Source organism: Lepisma saccharinum, chromosome 10, assembly GCF_977018435.1.
Source record: "Lepisma saccharinum chromosome 10, izLepSacc3.1, whole genome shotgun sequence".
NCBI lineage: Eukaryota > Metazoa > Arthropoda > Insecta > Zygentoma > Lepismatidae > Lepisma > Lepisma saccharinum.
Window position 1 is genome coordinate 28,096,977 of NC_139238.1, and position 19,013 is coordinate 28,115,989.

General features: G+C 36.9%; 2 protein-coding genes across 2 annotated transcripts; one reads left to right on the plus strand and one right to left on the minus strand.

The window, feature by feature from the left end:
* Window positions 1-1,443: 1,443 nt before the first annotated feature.
* LOC145994276 (protein takeout-like) lies at window positions 1,444-18,271 on the plus strand. The gene is made up of 6 exons (XM_083130380.1): window positions 1,444-1,626; window positions 5,480-5,572; window positions 6,510-6,657; window positions 12,745-12,878; window positions 15,225-15,374; window positions 17,515-18,271. The coding sequence occupies exons 1-6, from the start codon at window positions 1,557-1,559 to the stop codon at window positions 17,667-17,669; spliced, it is 750 nt and encodes a 249-aa protein (XP_082986506.1). The 5' UTR covers window positions 1,444-1,556; the 3' UTR covers window positions 17,670-18,271.
* Window positions 9,624-10,482, minus strand: LOC145994448 (uncharacterized). The gene is made up of 2 exons (XM_083130583.1): window positions 10,264-10,482; window positions 9,624-10,166 (listed from the first exon to the last, which is right to left on the minus strand). Exons 1-2 carry the CDS (start codon window positions 10,480-10,482, stop codon window positions 9,624-9,626), a joined length of 762 nt encoding a protein of 253 aa, XP_082986709.1.
* Window positions 18,272-19,013: the final 742 nt, after the last annotated feature.

A 19,013-nucleotide genomic window follows, 5' to 3' on the forward strand; every position in this document is an offset into this window, starting at 1 on the left:
GAATAGTAAAAATAATAATTATTATTATAATTATCATGCTTATGAATATTACTATACAATAAGAACTATTATAAACTATAAAACAAACCAATTAAATTCCAAATTTATTATTATTATTATTATTATTATTATTATTATTATTATATCCTTGGGGGTAGTTTTCTACTCGATCCACCAGATGAGAGAATATCTAGTAGTACTTTACCTTGTTCAAGGAAACCCTTCGAAAGTTAGCAAGAAATTTAGTCACAGTGTTAATGCTGTGTGACGACTTGCATAAAACTCTATTTTTGGAATCTTGAAAAAGTAAAACCATTTATTTTTGTTTTAAATGGTAGAAAATGAAAACATAAACTGTTTCTTGTATTTTACACTAAACATTTTCGATCTAACACAATTTTTTACTTCGTTATTCTGTTCAAATAATAACTAGCCTGAACTATATTTCATTTATTAACTATAATAATAACTTTTTTTTTTTTGTAACTTGAAATGAACAATGCTAAATTCCATTGAGGTCCGTAGACCTGTCCGACCCTCCTGCCGACGCCAATAAGTTCAGATACTTACATTTGTATCGACACGTTTTAAAACCAATAACAGATATCGTAGTTCGTAAATAACATAAGGCATCTCGTCACAATTTACGTAAGAGTTAAAGAACGACTTAACTTAAAATAATCAAAACGTCTTTGGGGACGATACTTCAAAATCTCCCCAATAAGCAACAGCTGAAGAATGTCTCCCATCTTCCCTTTGTTATAGCTTACCTCCCTACAAGAAAGAGCTTCGTAAACCACCCGTCTGACACATAATATAATTCCTACGTTCGTAGCTCTGAACGAACAGTGTTAGGTATCAAGAAGACCATACTGTGTACACATGCACTGGCGTATTTTTCATTTTTTTTTTTTTCAAAATTTCGGAGGTGGCTGTTGCCCTATCAATCCCCTCTGCTGTAAGGGGGTGACCTTTCTCGAAGGCTTTCAAATATCAACCTCACTTCCACGTAGTACACCCTGGACTGCAGACTAACGAGGCTCTGGCGACTGGCCCTATGGTCAATCCTCTATTGGACTTTGTTGTGTATTGTCCATATGTGTTCGTATTTGTCCCTTCATCTCTTCAATAGCATCACCATTCATTCGCGATTGCCAAAATTGGCAGAAAGGCGAAGTAAAATAACTTAAATCAATCAATCAATACTCTGTACGCGAATACATTGACATTTTAATACTAAAAGTGCTAGATTTGGAGCTAAATTTACCCTTGCAGCATTTCGAAATTTAAGAAACCAGACGAGAGTACGAAAGAGCCAGATCTGGCTCCAAAGTAGGTGAATTGGCAACACTGGCTGCAGCCACCATGCCTTCTCTCTCTAAAGCGTGCGCCATGCGGGGAAAAAAAAGTAAAAAGTAAGCCCCACCAGGAAGTCGTAAGAAAACTCCAAAGGGTAGCACACTTTTCTTCTTCTGCTGCACTGGGGATCTAATCGAGTTTCAGTTTTGATTTGGCTTGTGGTGGAGGAACGTAAGAAAGTTTGTTGTGCGTCCATCATGAGGTGTGCTGCTTGCAGCTTCGTTCTGCTTCTATGTATCCTTCCGCTGATGACATTGGCGAAATTATGTAAGTATAGTGTTTTGTTCGCACACGTAGCATACAAACGTATTACTGGATCAGTGGTATTGTGTAATAAAATCTGTTGTGGTTGCTTATCTTAGGCTATTACAAACAGAACCCAAAATGTGTGAATTAACACCAGGGTGTTAAATCACTCAAGACTGTTGGGAGGAGGAAGATCTTAATTTATACACACATGATGTTGTTCAAAAAGTTAATTACTGAATATTTAATAATATATATTATTAAATTTATATAGGTAATTTGTTACTTTATTACAATATGTTTAATTATAACGTAACAAATTAATTCCTTTATCAAATGATTAAAATTGTAAATGAATTACAAAGAAGTTTGAAATAGTTTCATTGGTTTTTGCTTTATATTATTATAAATCAATTTCAATACTTATATTTATTTTACATTCTTGTTTCACTTTTATTTGTGTAGATCTGTTGCTGAACTCATGAAAATGTAAAAATATGAGAGAGAAAGCATACGACATTCACAAACATAACGACATTGAACAGCATTCTTTTTACGCTCGTGTGTGTTTTCGATATTGTCCTCAGTAAAATATATTTGAAGTCAAAACTAATTGATTATCTTTTGTGAAAAAAAACCCTCTCCCAATCCCCCACCAGGACTTCCCAGATGACGCAGCGGATAACGTCGTCGCATTGTAATGAAGGGGTCCCGGATTCGATGCCCGGTGGAGGCTCGGATCCTAAACACAAAAAAGCTAAATTTAGAATTATTTCTTCTGTTACGTCACTTTTCTTCCAGCTTTTGGTTAATCGCAACGACGAGGATGAAAGGGGATTAGTTGAGACTGATCAAGTGACACGAACAATTCACGCCTGGAATCGAACTCAGAATAGTTGATGGCCAGAGCGTCATCCGGAATAATAATTTATTCTCGAATATAAGTACGCAAAAAAAAATGAAATAATTTTTTTCCAGCATTCGATTATGGTTATCAGTTCTAAAAAAAATCCTATGAACTTTTGCTTGAAATTACATAGGTGTGATTCAGTCATCTTGAAATTCCTATAATTTCTGTTGCTTAAACTATACATCTAATGAACATAGCTGTGTATATATTGCCTTTCTTGATAATGAAACCTTGATTAATTTGATCTATGGAGATTGTGATCGTGAACGTAACATTGCAGCAAGTTTATTTTGAATATGCTATTAAAAAATTACCACCACATTGACAAGATAACTTGATTTTAGAATATGATACTTTAATCTCTGCTCAAGACTTTTCAGAATCCAATTTTGTGTAAAAGTAGGATTAATAGAGAATTCTGGCAGGCAACTAATGTTAATTATTAAGCCTTGTTTTCGAGACAAATAAAATTGACAACTGTTGGAAGTGTGATTCTTTTCAATTTTATAACATGTAATTAGATTATTTCTTTCCTACTTCGAGATGTAATTTTATCTTCTTCTTTTTGTTATGTAACATGTTCATGAAACACTTACTCCACTTATACTTCTTGCAATGCTACTAAACAAATTGTTTCTTGTTGCGTGAAATGTGGTCTTATGTAACGAAAGATCAGTAAAGGTTATACTATACTATAAACGTGTGAAACAACTTTCCATTTATAACTGTGGCCGGATGAGAAATGGTTATTTACTCTTGTGTGTCCTCTCCTACGGCTTAGCGGTTAACGTTGTAACCTTGTAATTAAGAGGTACCGGGTTCGATTACTGGTTCCGAGGCGCCAGCTTTAAATAATTTGTGGTGGAGCAAAATTGACACAGAGTACAAAGTCACTGTATATGTGTGAGCAGATGAGTGCGTTTTATCACACATACTTACTGTATGTGTATGTGTGCAGGGCCGGATTAAGACGAAATTGGGCCTGATGCTGTCACGTTAAAACCTAACAATGAAATACCGTCGAGTTTTTCTCTACAACTAACTTTCAAGGTGAAAAATTTACTACGTCGCACTTACCGAACAATAATGAAGTGGCAAGATTTTGCAAAAACGCAGCTAAATTACTAAGTAGACTGTTTAACGTAAAATTGATAGCATTAACTTGAAATCTTCGGTGAACAATAAACACAACGACGTTATACTAGGGCAAATCAAAAAGTAAGTTACACCCCCCTGTGTAAAACAAACAAGACACATTAGAAAGAAATAATTATTGGAGAAAAATGCATGAACACTTAACTTTTTTCGACATAGTTACTAAGGTATTCCAAGCACTTTTCCAATCGTGTGACCAGTTTTTTATATTTCATGTGTGTAAAAATTCCGTCCAATTTCAATTGAGTTGACTTTTTCGGTTAACAATCGTGGAACCCATTGAGAGCACAGTTTACTATACACCCAACTGGTCATGAATCAGCATAGACACACTATTGTATGATATGTTCAGTTCACTTGCAATCTCTTTTAATTTTCACATGTTGGTTGGCAAGGATGATTGCATTCACATGTTCCGTTTTGTCGATAGTGTTCCAGTTGCAGTCTCCCCGACACACTATTCGTCGTTCACGTTCGTTCTTTCGAACATCTGGCAATTTCCTGATCATGGGATGTGACATTGCATTCCCACAACACACCTCGACAATTTGGCGATGGATTTCAATCTGATTATGCCTTCGTGTCCACAAAAATCGGACGACGGAGCGCAACTGAAGGTTGGACGCCACCTCAGTACGACACGCCATACTGACACGGCGACTACTCTCATATTAAAGCAGCTGCAGCATGGCTGCTTTGGGTATGGGGAGAATACATTCCGGACAGTGCTGCCACCAGGCGTGATTATTTTCTCTCTTTTAGTACAGGAACACGCCTCGGGTGTAACTTACTTTTTGATTCGCCCACGCAGTTACGTCGCAGCGCAAAGAATAATAGTAACTGTATAATAAGTAACGCTGTGTCTAAGCGTCCGAAATTGGGGCTCCAAATTTCATTCTAAGGTTTATTTTCAGGTCAATATAGTAAAAGAAAACTGTTCAGCTTTCGGAAAATTCTCGTGTTTTCATCTGGGCCTATTTCAGGAATGGGCCCAATGCTGCAGCGTCAATAATCCGTCACTGTGTGTGTTGGTTGGTTGATTTGGTGTTTTAAGTCCACTGTATGGACAGTAAGGCTAATCGGGACTGGATCTACAGTTTAAAGTTGGATCCGAATCACTATGTGCCTCCACCAGGTATCGAACCCCTGACACTTGATTACAAAGCGACGAGATAGACACAACGACGTCGTGGATACCCAAGATGGGTGTTGATTATATAAAATTGGTAAAACACTCATTCGATACATTGAACTGTGCAAAATGAAGTACACTCACCGGCAAGAAAAATGGGACACCTAGATCCTGAAATACTTCCCTTCTCTGCAAGGCGTTATGTGTGTTGCATAACTCTACGGCGTTGGTAGAAATTGCCATTGAAGATCGCCGTAGAGTTAAGCAACCTTGATGAAAAGGGAGTATTTTAGGATCAAGGTGTCCCATTTTTCTTGCCCGTGTCAGTACAATGTCCGCTCTCATGGATTTATACACACTATACAATTTCTGAAAAGCTACCCATGTACGCTTAAATGAATTACTACATCATGTATAAAAGAGTATACAGATTCTAAATCCTTACATAAAATAATAATAGTACAAAGTAAACAGACTTGTGCTAGTGGTAGAAGATGACATTGATATCAAATATAAACGTTTCTGTTGGGTATAACATTGAGTTACTTTTATCTGATACAGGAATTGCATTTTCACTGTGTACCATGATTAGAAACATATATATTTTCACGAAATAACGTACGAAAATATCTGCCCTCTAGTAATGAAATTCGAAATAATTTTATTTTATTTTCCAGCCGACCATATCCCACTCTGTAAGGCCAAAGATCCTGACGTCAGCAACTGTGTTCTGAAGTCAGGGCGAATACTTTTCCAGAAGGTAGTCCACGGTGAGTCTTTTAGCATTGTTTTATGTTATTGGCTGTGCAATGATTTAGGAATGTTAGCGAGACGAGACAAGTTAAGGTATCTACTCGAAATTCGATACTGAGATGAGCTTGTAAGATTCGAGACTATCGCTCTCTTTCGAGACTTTAGTATGAAACTGTATGTAAACATTATTTCCTTCTATGTAAGTTACGTTGCAATTGTGAGCCTGACCTGCGTGGTACATGCTTATTTCTCATGACAAAATTCCTGTTTTCGATGCCTCGCAGCGTCGACACAAGGCGTGCAAAGACAAATACATAATTCATATATATATATATATATATATATATATATATATATATATATATATATATATATATATATATATATATATATATACGGGGTGGTCCATAAGTACGGAAACACCTGTCTAACATTTACGGACGGTAAAACAGGAATAAAAGACCCAAACAAGATACAGGAAAGGGAGACATCGGATAAGATATGTGAACAATTTGGCGGCCATCTTGAAATACGCCATCTTGGACTCAACGTCAGTATTTAAATTTAAAGGTGGGCATGCGAAATATGTAAATAGGCTAGAGTTTCAAGAGAAAGACGTTGGTATGATACATTTATGTGTAACTTTAATCCTAAACCTGTTTAAGACCTTACTTTGTCGGTATACGTTCTTGAGGGTAGCACTAAAGAGAATGAATCAACTGTCACAAATAAAAATATTTTTAAAAATGACATTTCGAAAATTTGAATGAAGTTTATATTTTCCTACATCAGACCCTTTAAAGTTAAGGGGTGCGCTCATCCCCAGAAAAAGATTACCCGATTGTTATTTTCATGCATTGTTGTACGTATATCGTGCGTCTTTAAGGTCAAGTTTGAATAATAAGTAGTTATAAATTTATACTATATACCGTAATGCAAATTATTTTGTTCCAGGTATCAAGGAGTATGGAATCCCTCCAGTCGACCCCATGTATGTTCCCAAATTGAGCCTGAACGCAGGGGATGGTCCCGTGGGATTGAACCTGACCCTCTTGGACACCATCCACAGGGGAATCGGAGACCTCAAGATGTTTGCAGCGACGTGAGTGTCCCTTCTAATCTTATGTGTAAGAAACACATAGACGGACGTCACACTGTCCGTGTGAAGACAAGTATTTCAATTGCAAGCAAGGTGTCAGGTTGGATTCACGTTGGGAGAACAATTTAGTTGTTCCATTTCTACTTAGAAATATATTTAGGGAGTTCCTGATATAGTTTGAGTTTTGTTTGAAGTCCTCGTTTGGCACGGATAGGCTAATCGGGACTGGAGCTACTATTTAAAGTAAAATCAAAATCCGAACGACTATGGGTGTCCATCGCACACGGGAACCCTTGATTACAAGAGGGTGACGTTGCCACTGTGTCATTCTGAAACTTTGTTTCTGATAATAGTTTTATGATCCACTATACACATATACACACACCCATATATATACAGGGTGTATCAGAAGTCCCTTACCACCCCTTGTAAAATCCGCAGTGATGTATTTTCATGGGGAATTTGATATGGGCGATATAAAAGAGGCCTAAGGGGATACCTTTTGGAGTATGTCACGGGGATGGCCGCCATCTTGGATCCGCCATCTTGAATTCAACCTTTTTATTTAGAATGATAGGTGGTCCACTTTATGCACAGTAAGGCTAATCAGGACTGGGCCTACAGTTTAAAATGGAAATTGTTCACATTTCACCAAATGAAGTTACATGAAATCTGATTTCAGATTTGACATCCTGACGAAATTCTAGCCTATGGTCATGTATCACATGACCCACCTATCATTTTAAATAAAAAGGTTGAATTCAACATGGCGGAACCAAAATGGCGGCCGTCCCCGTGACATACTCCAAAAGATGTCCCCCTAGGCCTATTTTGTATCGCCCATATCAAATTCCATGAAAATACATCACTACGGATTTTACAAGGGGTGGTAAAGGACTTCTGATACACCTTGTAGATATATATATATATATATATATATATATATATATATATATATATATATATATATATATATATACACACACACACAGACAGGGAGAGAGAGAGATTCATTGGGTATATTTTGCTTCGGTTTTCTGACACTTTTGTCCAATCGCGAAAATGAAGATGAATGATGATATGATGAAATTGATGATGGACACTCACAATGAACTCCCATATCCAGGCTGGGATTCGAACCCAGCTTTCCTGACTCCGTAGCGCGATGTGTTAACCACTCCGCCACAGAGGACGGCCAATACAGCTTCAAGCGCTACAAAACCAGAGGTTCCAGGTTCGAACATTGCTCAAGGTTTTCATCTATTTCATCGCTTCAGCACTCATCCTCATCGTCGAGATTAACGCAAGAGGTAGCAAAAGTACGAAAAATAACTGGAACGTTTCCGCGCTAAGAGTTCTCGGAAAACTTAACTTCATCCTGTATACATAAAACTAGTGACAGATTCAGGGTTGGTACCGCCATTTACTTTTCTCCACACAAATATCAATTTTCTTCCCTAAGCTGCAAAAAGTTTACGTACGTGCCAAATAAATGCAAGGGTCACTGTCTACGCCCTGACTACCTCTGAAGAAGAATTATGCAACACACTTATAGATGCTGTTGTTACGTATATATGCATGATTTGTATCAGTGTGAGATGCAAACACGAGACTCTCACGACAGCCTGGGCTCCCCCACCTCCTGCGTTAGATTGCGGTGACGCATGCGCACGAAGGTTTTTTGTAGTGGACGGGCGAAGTTGAGCGTCGTTGTGAACGTGGAACAATACATATAACATTACCATCTTACTTATCGGGAAAATATGCCCACTGTTGATGAAATCATGCACATAAAATCACACTTCATATTCTTACATTGTAATAACAAATTAAAACACGTACCTGTGAATGGTGCCGTATCATTCAATGTGGGGTCCAAATGTTCATAAGTAAACTTTCAAGTGAACCACTGCATCCAACACACGGTTAAGTTGAAGTTGAAAGGATTGTGATATTATCCTCACGATGTAAGAAAAATCTAGACGTCTATACACACAAGTTCACTGTTCTCACTCTCGTATCTAAACAATTTTATAATTATTATTCGATGAAGATTTGTTTCGGAAAAAGTGACCTGACCAGGATTCGAACCTCGGACCTTCGGTATTCCGTGCCGAATTATGTACAATGTCCCGGTGTTTTATGATTAAAAATATATAGAGTATAACACAGTATACAAGTTTACTAATTTTCACACTCGTACCTATAAAATGTTATTATAATCGTGTACAATGTCCCGATATTTTATGATAAAAAAATATAGAGAGTATAAAACTTTATTTACAATTTCACACACGTCTAGGCACATTATTCTACGTTCAGTGATGATAACATTGTTGCTTTTCCGTCAAGTTTCAGCACTTCCTGTTCTGAGGGCGACTTGAAAGATTTTTTTGCAGATTTCTGTTTTTTCTTTGAAATGAAGCGTATTTGGGGATCGATATTTCTGTTTGGGTTGCACTTTGGTGATACTGGTAAGGCTGATTTCGTTTTAGTGGCACTAATGATCCTTTTACGGATTTTTTGACAATATTTATTTCTTCAATGGGTTTTAAATTCATTAAAATAGAACTAAATTCTTTTAAAACTTCAGCCTTCTTTTTTTATATCATTTGCTTTAGACTCATTATTTCCCACTTCATTTAAGATTGCTTTTTTTCTGCAGATTGGACATCTTCAATGATGAGTGCATCTGAATCTGTTATTGCATCTGAAGGTCCACAGATAGAACCAACCAATTGACCGACACACTAAGTGTATATGTTTACACATGTTCCACTTAATGCTTCCGTCAATACATGTGCAAGTAAACTTATGAATGCAAGCATAGCAGTCATATAAGGGAACATTGACAATTGGGCTCAACAAGGGTAACAGTATACAACTGAGGAACCTTAGAAGATGAGGCAACGGTCCAACTATTGTCACCATTTATGAGCACAAGGTCAGAACTCATCTCCAAGGATTTATTATGGCGAGCTCGAAGATTTTTCAATTTGGAAGTTTGTTTTTCCCTTTTCAGTAATGATTAGACGGTCATACAATTTTGTCCTAATTAGCTGCATGATAGCGTGTATTGCTTTGTCCAGTCTCTTGATGGTTTTTCCTTTCAAAAAGAGATGTTTCAGTGTTCTGTGCATAGATTCCAGATGCATGTTTGTGTTGATTCCAGAATTTATTCTGTAACAGTAAGCCCAAATCTTGCAGCACTTCGTGTAGTTTTGTTGGAAATAAAATGAAAAATCTTTCTTGGCTTCGTCCTCAGTAAGTTGTTGCACAATAGTGTCTAACATAAGCTGTAATGCAGTTTCATCTGTTTCCTGTAAAAGGGTCCTTAACAAATCGTATGCCTCTTTCTGTTTTTCTGAATCTTTAATTTTGGAGAGATTCTTCTGCCAGGCTCTAAGCACATGCCAAGTACAATACAGGCGTTTCTTTGGTTCGCCCATTATGTCTCGCCATGCGTTATAAAAAGTGTCTGCCATATCCGACATAAACACATTGGTTAATTGGTTAATTTGGTGTTTTAAGTCCACTTTATGCACTGTAAGGCTAATCGGGACTGGACCTACAGTTTAAAGTGGAATCCATAAACACATTGCAGCTTATGTCGTCGACTTTTTGTTTCACAGCTTCGAAAAAAAGCCTCAGGCTTGTGGAATCCATTTTATTTGATATGAAAAAGGCACAAGGGAAGCCTTGCCTTAGGTTGTCAAGAACAAGCAACGTTGTCATTTCGAAGCCATAAGCATTCATGCCATGAGTGCTGTCGGCACATATGACATCTGATCCAAACTTCCTAAGTATTTCTTCTTGTGCCTCTGTCATTATTGCAAGACAGAGGCAGTTTTTCTTGCAGTTGTGGATATTCGAGTAGAATGACACCTTGTGGCTTCTACATTAGAATGCAGCTGTTTTCTAATTGTTTTCAGTTTCAACCCAAGCTTCCACGCTGACTGCATCATTGGAATGCCTAACTGCTTCACTATTCAAAGAAAAATATCTCTCAATATTATACAAATCATGTTTTGTTATCAGGTGTTTTCGCTTCAGTTCGTCTTTGCTCACGGAAGACCGCACATTTGCTAAAATGTCGTCATATGGCACTTTCATTGCAATTTTCGTGGCAATTTCTTTTCGTTCATCTAAATTTAAATATAAGTGAGCTAACTCATTTTGTGGCATACATGTGTTGCACAGTATTCCACAAGGACCTGCCCATCTTCACGTGAAATTATCTTAATCCTCGAAGGACAGTAGGCATCAATTTTTGAGGAACCCTGTATTTTCAACTCTCTTTTTCGACTATCAGGTGAAACTTTCGGAGTGTAGAATTCAGACCGATGACACTGGAAAGTAACTAACCGTGATTTAGAAGCTAATTTTGTTTCTCCTCTGGACTTAACAAACAAAGTATTGTCGCAATCTTCCACTGCTCTCTTCCAGCTGTAGAAGTCAGAAAGCGTAGTAAATTGCTTTGTTTCAATTTTCAGAGTGATATCATGGGCTTCGGAAATATGATCCCCAAAACTATGGTGATTACGAGAATTAAGGTGGCATACAGGACATTTGAATGTGTTGCTTTCTAACAATGGAAGCTCTTTGCAAGTCGTGCCCGGGATGAATATTGGAAAAATGCCGCCTCAGATTGAAACTCTTTTTAAATATTTTATCACACAAATGGCAGATTAACTGAGGTGGCATTCTTGTATTACGTAGACAAAATGATAAGAGAAAACACTCACGCACGCACAGTCAAAGAAAATTCACACATACTAAAGTTTTTTCCTACAGAAGACAGATACAGAGTACAAGCACAAAAAAATACACATTTTCTTTATCAGAAACAACAGAAACCGCGCGCGGGAAGACATGTACCACTACCACCTCACCTCACACTTGCGAACAGTAAAGAAGAAAACAATCACGCAGGCACAAAGAAAATACACACATACTAAATTTCCTTGCTATAGAAGACGCATACAGAGTAGAACCACAAAAAAAACATTTCATTTATGAGAAACAACAGAATCAGCGCAGGAAAACACGTACGCGAAGCTCTCAATCGAACCTCCCACTCAACAGCTGACGCTAGCGCATGCGCAGTCAGAGGAGCCCAGGCTGTCGTGAGAGTCTTGTGATGCAAACCTTGCGAATTTACGCTCCATGTCTCTGTTAGTATTCTGTTTAAACATTATCGTGCTATGTGTTACAGTACTTTTCTCTACATACAAAATAATGGAAGTGCAAACATAAATGCGTAACGATTGGTTGAATAAAGACGGAAAAAATCACGCTTTCCGAGGGTGCATAACTTCGAAACAAGGCCCCTAACGAGCATAACGTTGTTAGATAAAAATTGTTCTTATTCACGCCCTCTATAATCAGTTTCAGGAATCTCTAAAGCAAGGCCGCGCATACCAGCAGTGAAAGAAAGCGAGTGGGTGGAACAAAGCAACGCGCGCTGCTACAAACGGCTGGTAGCTGCAGCCGCGTTTTCCCCTCCATGCACTCACTTCCCCTCTCAAGTGTACACTGGTCGTTTCCTCTCGAGTCGTTACTTGCGCAACTAGACTTGTTTTTAGTCGCTGCCCGGGACAGTGTGTACACACTGTGAAGTTTATTGGTGTTGTATGCACCTAGGTAGACCTCCTGCACAATATGTGATATTACTAACAGACAGCTTAGGTATATACCGGGTGGCCAGAATTAAAGTCACCCAACTCAGAGCCCTCAGTAGCCTGTTTGAGGCATCGTAGAACTCTGAAATTTGGTGAGTCCACTATGCAGACCATGGGGAAGAGGATGTCGACAAAAAATAGTTAAATTTTCCGCCACCAGGTTGAAATGTGGCGCGGTACTTCCATGATGGGTTGTACAAATAATCAAGTTAAGTGATTTAGCTGCGTTATTAATTAGAAAGACATTTGTTAGTGGCTGGAAGTTGCGAGAAAATAATCTCTCGTTTATTGCAAGATTGCAAGGTAAAGGCAAGAGGGCTCTGAGTTGGGTATCTTTAATTCTGGCCACCCGGTATTCTAAAGTTTTAATGCTAATTTAATGTTTGTACTTTTTTTCTTCATTCTTTAGGGCTGAACCAGAGAAATACTACTTCGACTTCAACAGCACGATTGACAGCTATTCCATGACGGGAAGGTACAAAGTTAATGGCAGGATTCTATTGTTGCCCATTGTTGGCGAAGGAGAATGCAACATAACACTAGGTAAATCTTATCAGATGATTTTTGATGGGATTTCTGTAATAAAATTTCAGATTTTCTTTTTTTAAAAAAATCTAAAATCTGAAAGAACTAAATATGAGCCCCCCTTTTTATGATGTCATTTTCGGAGGGAAAAAATTAAGATATCAAGCACCTGCCTTGAAAATGCACATCTACGAAATATATACTTAAATGTAATAGCATGTTAAAGTATAGAAGGTCTCCATTTCTTTTTATAAAAAGCAATTTCCAAAAAATGGTAAAATGATGTATTTCAAAATTGTGGTCTAAATATGGGCTACTAGTGGCAATATCACAAGAAGCAATTAAAATTTAAAAAAACAGTAATGTATCGCTAAAACATTATAAAATTCATATTTTTGAATAATCTGTTGCTTTGAAAATCAAGCGGAATGGGAAAAATCGAAATTAAGAAAAACATCCAAATATTTGTTGAAAATGTGATCCCAACATTAGACCTCATGTCATAACTCATATTTAGACCATCACGCTATTTTTCTTCTTCAATTTATTTTCGCTCTCTGTGGTACATATTTCACAAACAAATCATGGCATTATAAAAGCCCACATTTGTTGTATGGACCGCTAATATCATAACTTATACAAATCAGATGAGAATTCAGAAAACGTTGAGTTAAATCATACCTGCAAAAAGTTTTCGGAGGTCGCAATTCTATAACAGCGTCCAAGGCCGAAACTAAACACCACTTTCTCTTGTGAATTGGCGCCGCAACCTTTGTCCTTGACAGATAACCAGTTCCCATAGCCTCCGTCAGGCTGCAGCACCCGGGATCGCTGATATCTCCAAAACCCATATTTAAACCTTCGCCCATATTTAGACCTTTTCCTCTAACAATAATATAACATGAGTAAGTTACGAGAAATCCAAGTAGTTCGTATTTGCATGTTTTTTACTTTACGACGCTTTGGGTTAATTCGACGATGATGTTGAATGATTATATATTCTTTCTTCAGAGAACTTGTTATTGGAATGTGCATGTTTTTGAAATCCATAATGATGTTTCTCGCTTAATCGGTGGGCGAGTGCGTTAAGTTTTGGAAATTCGATCTCAACACGGAATTGCCCATGTCTGATCATGCACTCAGGGAACTAAATGCATCATATCGATTGATGCACCAGAATGCATCGATTGATGCACTAAAGTGTGTTTTATGGCTTCTTCAAAGAATCAGATTCTCATTTGATGCATTTGGGTGCATTTTTGTATGTCGTGAAAGAAACACCAAAGTGCATCATTTGATTGAAGGATTCCTTAGAGTCGAGGTGCACTTCAATGCATCAGTTGATGCGTTTTGATGCACCCTCCTGCATCTCTTTTGATGATGCACTTAAACGTTTCGTCTGAGCTACATAAACTTTTTAGCTCAGACCAAACGTTTAGGTGCATCATCCAAAAAGATGCAGGAAGGTGCATCAAGGAACATCAACTGATGCATTGAATTACATATCGACTGAAAGAAATCCTCACTTGAATCAAATGATGCACTTTGGTGTTTCTTTCACGACATACAAAAATGCACCCAAATGCATCAAATGAGAATCTGATTCTTTGAAGAAGCCATAAAACACACTTTGGGGAATCAATCGATGCTTTTTGGTGCATCAATCGATATGATGCATTTAGTTTTCCGTATGTGGATGTTCTTTGCGAGCGTCCCTTCATCAATTTCATCATATCATTACACATCCTCATCGTCGCGAGTAGCCAAAAGTGGCAGAAAAGCGGCGTTAAATAACAATCATATCAAGGCCTTGATTAGTCAAAAGTTGCAGAAACGTGACGTTGAGTAACAATTTTTTTCCATTAAATTCCTTTTGTTATTCATTATACACATGTACGTGTGTAAACATTACTACAATAACTTTAAAAAATATCTCTTCACAATAACCATACAATAAAATATTCAGATTAAGTTTTATTTTTTGGTATACCTCTTATTTTATAATTCTTGATTTTATTTTTAATATCATTGTATTTTTATTTGTGATCGGTACAAGATCTTTTCAGCCCTCTAATAAGCTCTCCTTCTCTCTCAATATATATATATATATATATATATATATATATATATATATATATATATATATATATATATATATATATATAGAAAACACACGCATACTACACAGGCCCTTACATGGAGTTTACGTCAACATTGGCCTCCACATATTATTCGAACTTGATGTCATTGATTTGTAGTTTTCTTGTGCAATATTGGAACTTACTTTCTTCGCAAACATTCTAGCAGTTTTTCCCGATTACAACGTTTGACATTATGAACACCCTGTGTTGCTTGTTTTGACAGGAGACCTCAACGTGTACTGGGTCATACGAGGAAAGCCAGTGACTAGGAATGGTGAGACGTATATGAGGTTCACAGACTACTGGATAACCTTGAATCCAAAGATTGTGTACTTGCAGCTGGATAATTTGTTCAACGGGAACAAAATTCTGGGTAAGTAAAACCTTAATTTACCTACATTCATAGAGATCTGTCGTGGACAAACTTCTAAGTATGTTTTGGACTGATCCGAACAAGTAACTCAGGGTTTGCTGCAGTGGCGTAGCTAGAGAACTTTGATTGGGTGGGCACTGGTTTCCTTGTGATCTTGTCTACTCGGATTCTATCGCTCCTTCTCTCTCCCCTCTTTTTTATCTCTTTTTAGTTCTTACAGTAATATTTTTCGAAACTGCTAAAGAGATAGGTTTGGAAGTTAACAAAGAGAAAACTAAATATATGCTTACAGGCCGAAACCAAGTGTTAGGTAATAATCAAAATCTAATTATTGATAACAACTCGTTTCAAGCAGTTCCCAAATTCAAATACTTTGAAGTAATATTAACAAGTGAAAATTATATTAAAGAGGAAATAAAAAGTAGGCTTAATTCAGGAAATGCATGTTACTTCTCTCTTCATAAACCTTTGTCTTACCGTTTAATATCTAAGAAACTAAAAGTTAAAATATACAAAACAGTAATTTTGCCTGTAGTATTATATGGGTGTGAAACTTGGTGCCTTATATTGAGAGTATTTGAAAATAAGATCCTTAGGAAAATATTTGGACCTAAAAGAAATGAGAAGACAGGTGAGTGGAGAAGGTTACATAATTTAGAACTACATCATTTGTATTCATGTCCAGATATTATTAGAATAATTAAATCAAGAAGACTTAGGTGGGCAGGCCATGTGTCAAGAATGGGAGAGGAAAGAGGAGTTTACAGGATTCTTGTTGGGAAACCTGATGGTAAGAGACCTGTGGGAAGGCCAAGACGAAGATGGAGGGACAACGTTGAGATGGACCTAAGGGAAGTCGGTAGGGATGGAAAAGAGTATAGTATAGATCTTGCTCAAGATAGGGAAAGATGGGAGGCCTGTGTTGCTGCAGCCATGAACCTTCGGGTTTAAGAAGGCTAGAGAGTTAGTTAGTTAGTTCTTACAGTGCCTCCTTCTCTCTTTCTACCACTTGTTGTCTTCGTTCTTCCTCTGATTATCTCCCCGTCCTTCACTTTATTTCCTTTCCTGCATCACGATCTCGCTTCTTTCCTGTTTTTGCTCTCCAAGTTTGTCTCTCTCTCTCTTTTCTTTCTTCATTTCCTTCTCTTTCTCTCTCCCCTCTACCTTTGTTCAACTTTTTCTCTTTTCCCTTCGTTCTTTCCCCGATTCTCTCACTTTCTTTTTCTTTGCTTCTTTTCTGTTTTCCTTTTTCACTTCTTTCATCTTAATTTCTCTCTCTCTCTCTCTCTTTCTCTGTCCTTGTCTTTATTTAGCTTTCTCTTTTCCTCTTTTCTCCTTTCTTTCTTCTACATTTCTGTCTTCCTATCGTTCTGCCTCTCATACTTTCCCTCTCCTTAATCTTATGACTTATCTATCTCCCCATCTCATTTTCATATTTTTCTCTCTCTGTCTCTCTTTCTTCATTTGGCTTTCTCTTTCTTTATATATTTTTCCTTTCATTTTCCTCTGTTTCTCTCCCTGTTCTTTCTCTCCTTTTCTCTTTCTCTATCTCGCTTCTCTCTTATCTCTCTTTCTCTCACTCTCTCTCTCTCCTCTCTTTATCCATCTTGTTCTACCTCTCTATCTCATCTTACCGCAAAAATAAAGCTCTCTCTTTATTCTTGTGTTTGTCTCTACTTGTCAACCTCTCTTCAAAATAGTACACCCTGGACTGCAACATACAGACCAACGAGGTTTTGGTGTCTGGACTCACAGCCAATATATTCCCCTGTGAAGGATTACATTGTGTCCTGCACATGTGCGTTTTTGTTTGTTCTTTCACTATTTTCATCTTATCACCTCCATCTTAACGATTATATATTTTTCAAGAAATTCTTGAAAAATTAACACAAAAAAAACCCGGCCCTGCTAACATTCTTAGAGCTCTCCTGAATACTGCAGTGTTTGTCCAGTATTCGTGCTCTCGATTATTTTAGATTGCTTTCTACATTATTAATTTGTTTCAGAGGAAATAATAGGAAATTGAGAAGAGAAAATTATAGAATAAGAGTTTACATAATTATGTAATGTTAAGAACACGAATAAACACTGTTAACAGGTTACTGAGAAACTGACAATATTGTGCAAATCTGTATTTCAGGTGAAACAATGAACACGTTCATCAACAACAATTGGGAGATTCTGTACAAGGAGCTTCGTCCTGTGTTTGAAGAGACAATCACTGCCATCTTTAGGAGCCTAGCGTTCAACATATTCTCTACTGTTCCTTACAATGTTATGTTTTCTGATCCCTGATGACTTTTGTCCTAGGAATATAATTTTTGTGGCGCGTGACGTGCTCCCAAGGTTGAGTATATGCAGGTGGGATTCGTTTTACGTTCGGGAAGTTTCGTGCGACGTAGGTATGAGACCAGGAAGTTGGAAACAAATTACTGTTCTGGGGTACTTTTTTTCCAATTAAGACTTTATTGAGGTAAGTTCAACGTAAGTTAAGATATGCGTGGTAAATTAATTCCATGAAACATTATAATTATTACATGAATAATTTCCAGGCATCAATGCCCTCCGGGTGACATCATGCAATCGTATTCGTTGCATATCCCTCATAGACTCACCTGTGTATATCAACCTTGAAATTAAGTGCAAGGGTTCAAGCGAATATGCTACACGTCAGCGCATTGTCAATCCAAATGTTCAATTGTAAATTCACTCTTAATGAACAATATGACATGCAATAATCAGGATATTAGATACATACAAAAACGTAACATTATATATCATCATACCATTTGGCAATGTTTCAACTATATTTTCTGTAATAATTTACAAGATAAATACCGTTATCCAATATTTATTTATTTGTGTTGTACTCTAATGAAGGAATATTCTTATGACATTACTTTATACATTTTATTAGCACCCAGGTGACATCAGTGTTGTTCTTTGTGTGTATCCTTCCCTCAATTTCATCTAATAACGATTTATTCTTATCGTCGAGGTTAGTTAAAAATAGAACAAAAGCTACGTAAATGAGAAAAATAAATATTATCTATCGTAACGTAATAAAAGTTATCAGTTCCTCGCATTGAGCTATAAAGAAACAAAAGTATTGATATGAATTATTTTAGTTTCTAGATACCTAACGTTGCAACAAAGAGCAAAATGATAACTACTGGTTACTACACTTGATGTTATTTATTATGAAAACTCCAAGTTGGCTGTAGGTAAAAAATAATAATAATAACTGTTCACCTGAATACGAAAGAAAACACAGTGTCAGAATAGCTGTAGGTAGCAGAATCACTACACAATGGATAATGTCAAATCGAAATTCATTTTAAAATGCGAACCTTTTCCTTTCTGAAACAAAACCTGTAAGTATCCTCTCTGAGAAAAATGAGAGAGACATTCCAACTTTCAATTGCTATGGTGATAAAGACAAGTACCTATCCTAATTTGTTATTTTTCATTATTATGCAAAATTTAGTTCATTTCCTATAAGTTACCATGCGAAACTGTAATGTACTATTTCTTACGTACCTCAAAGTTCATGAATGTTTTCTGAAACTGGTTGCATGCGTTACACTCTTATGTGAAAAATATTAATTCTGCATTATTGTGATGTATATTTTAAACTTT

What these genes read in the sequence shown, in the direction of transcription:
- LOC145994276 (XM_083130380.1), top strand. Translation starts at nt 1,557, where the DNA reads ATGAGGTGTGCTGCTTGCAGCTTCGTTCTGCTTCTATGTATCCTTCCG. An exon ending in TTTCCAGAAGGTAGTCCACG is followed by an intron (nt 5,573 to 6,509) that starts GTGAGTCTTTTA and finishes ATTTTGTTCCAG; the next exon opens with GTATCAAGGAGTATGGAATC. An exon ending in CTCAAGATGTTTGCAGCGAC is followed by an intron (nt 6,658 to 12,744) that starts GTGAGTGTCCCT and finishes TTCATTCTTTAG; the next exon opens with GGCTGAACCAGAGAAATACT.
- LOC145994448 (XM_083130583.1), bottom strand. Translation starts at nt 10,482, where the DNA reads ATGACAGAGGCACAAGAAGAAATACTTAGGAAGTTTGGATCAGATGTC. An exon ending in TGAAACAAAAAGTCGACGAC is followed by an intron (nt 10,167 to 10,263) that starts ATAAGCTGCAAT and finishes CACCAAATTAAC; the next exon opens with CAATTAACCAATGTGTTTAT.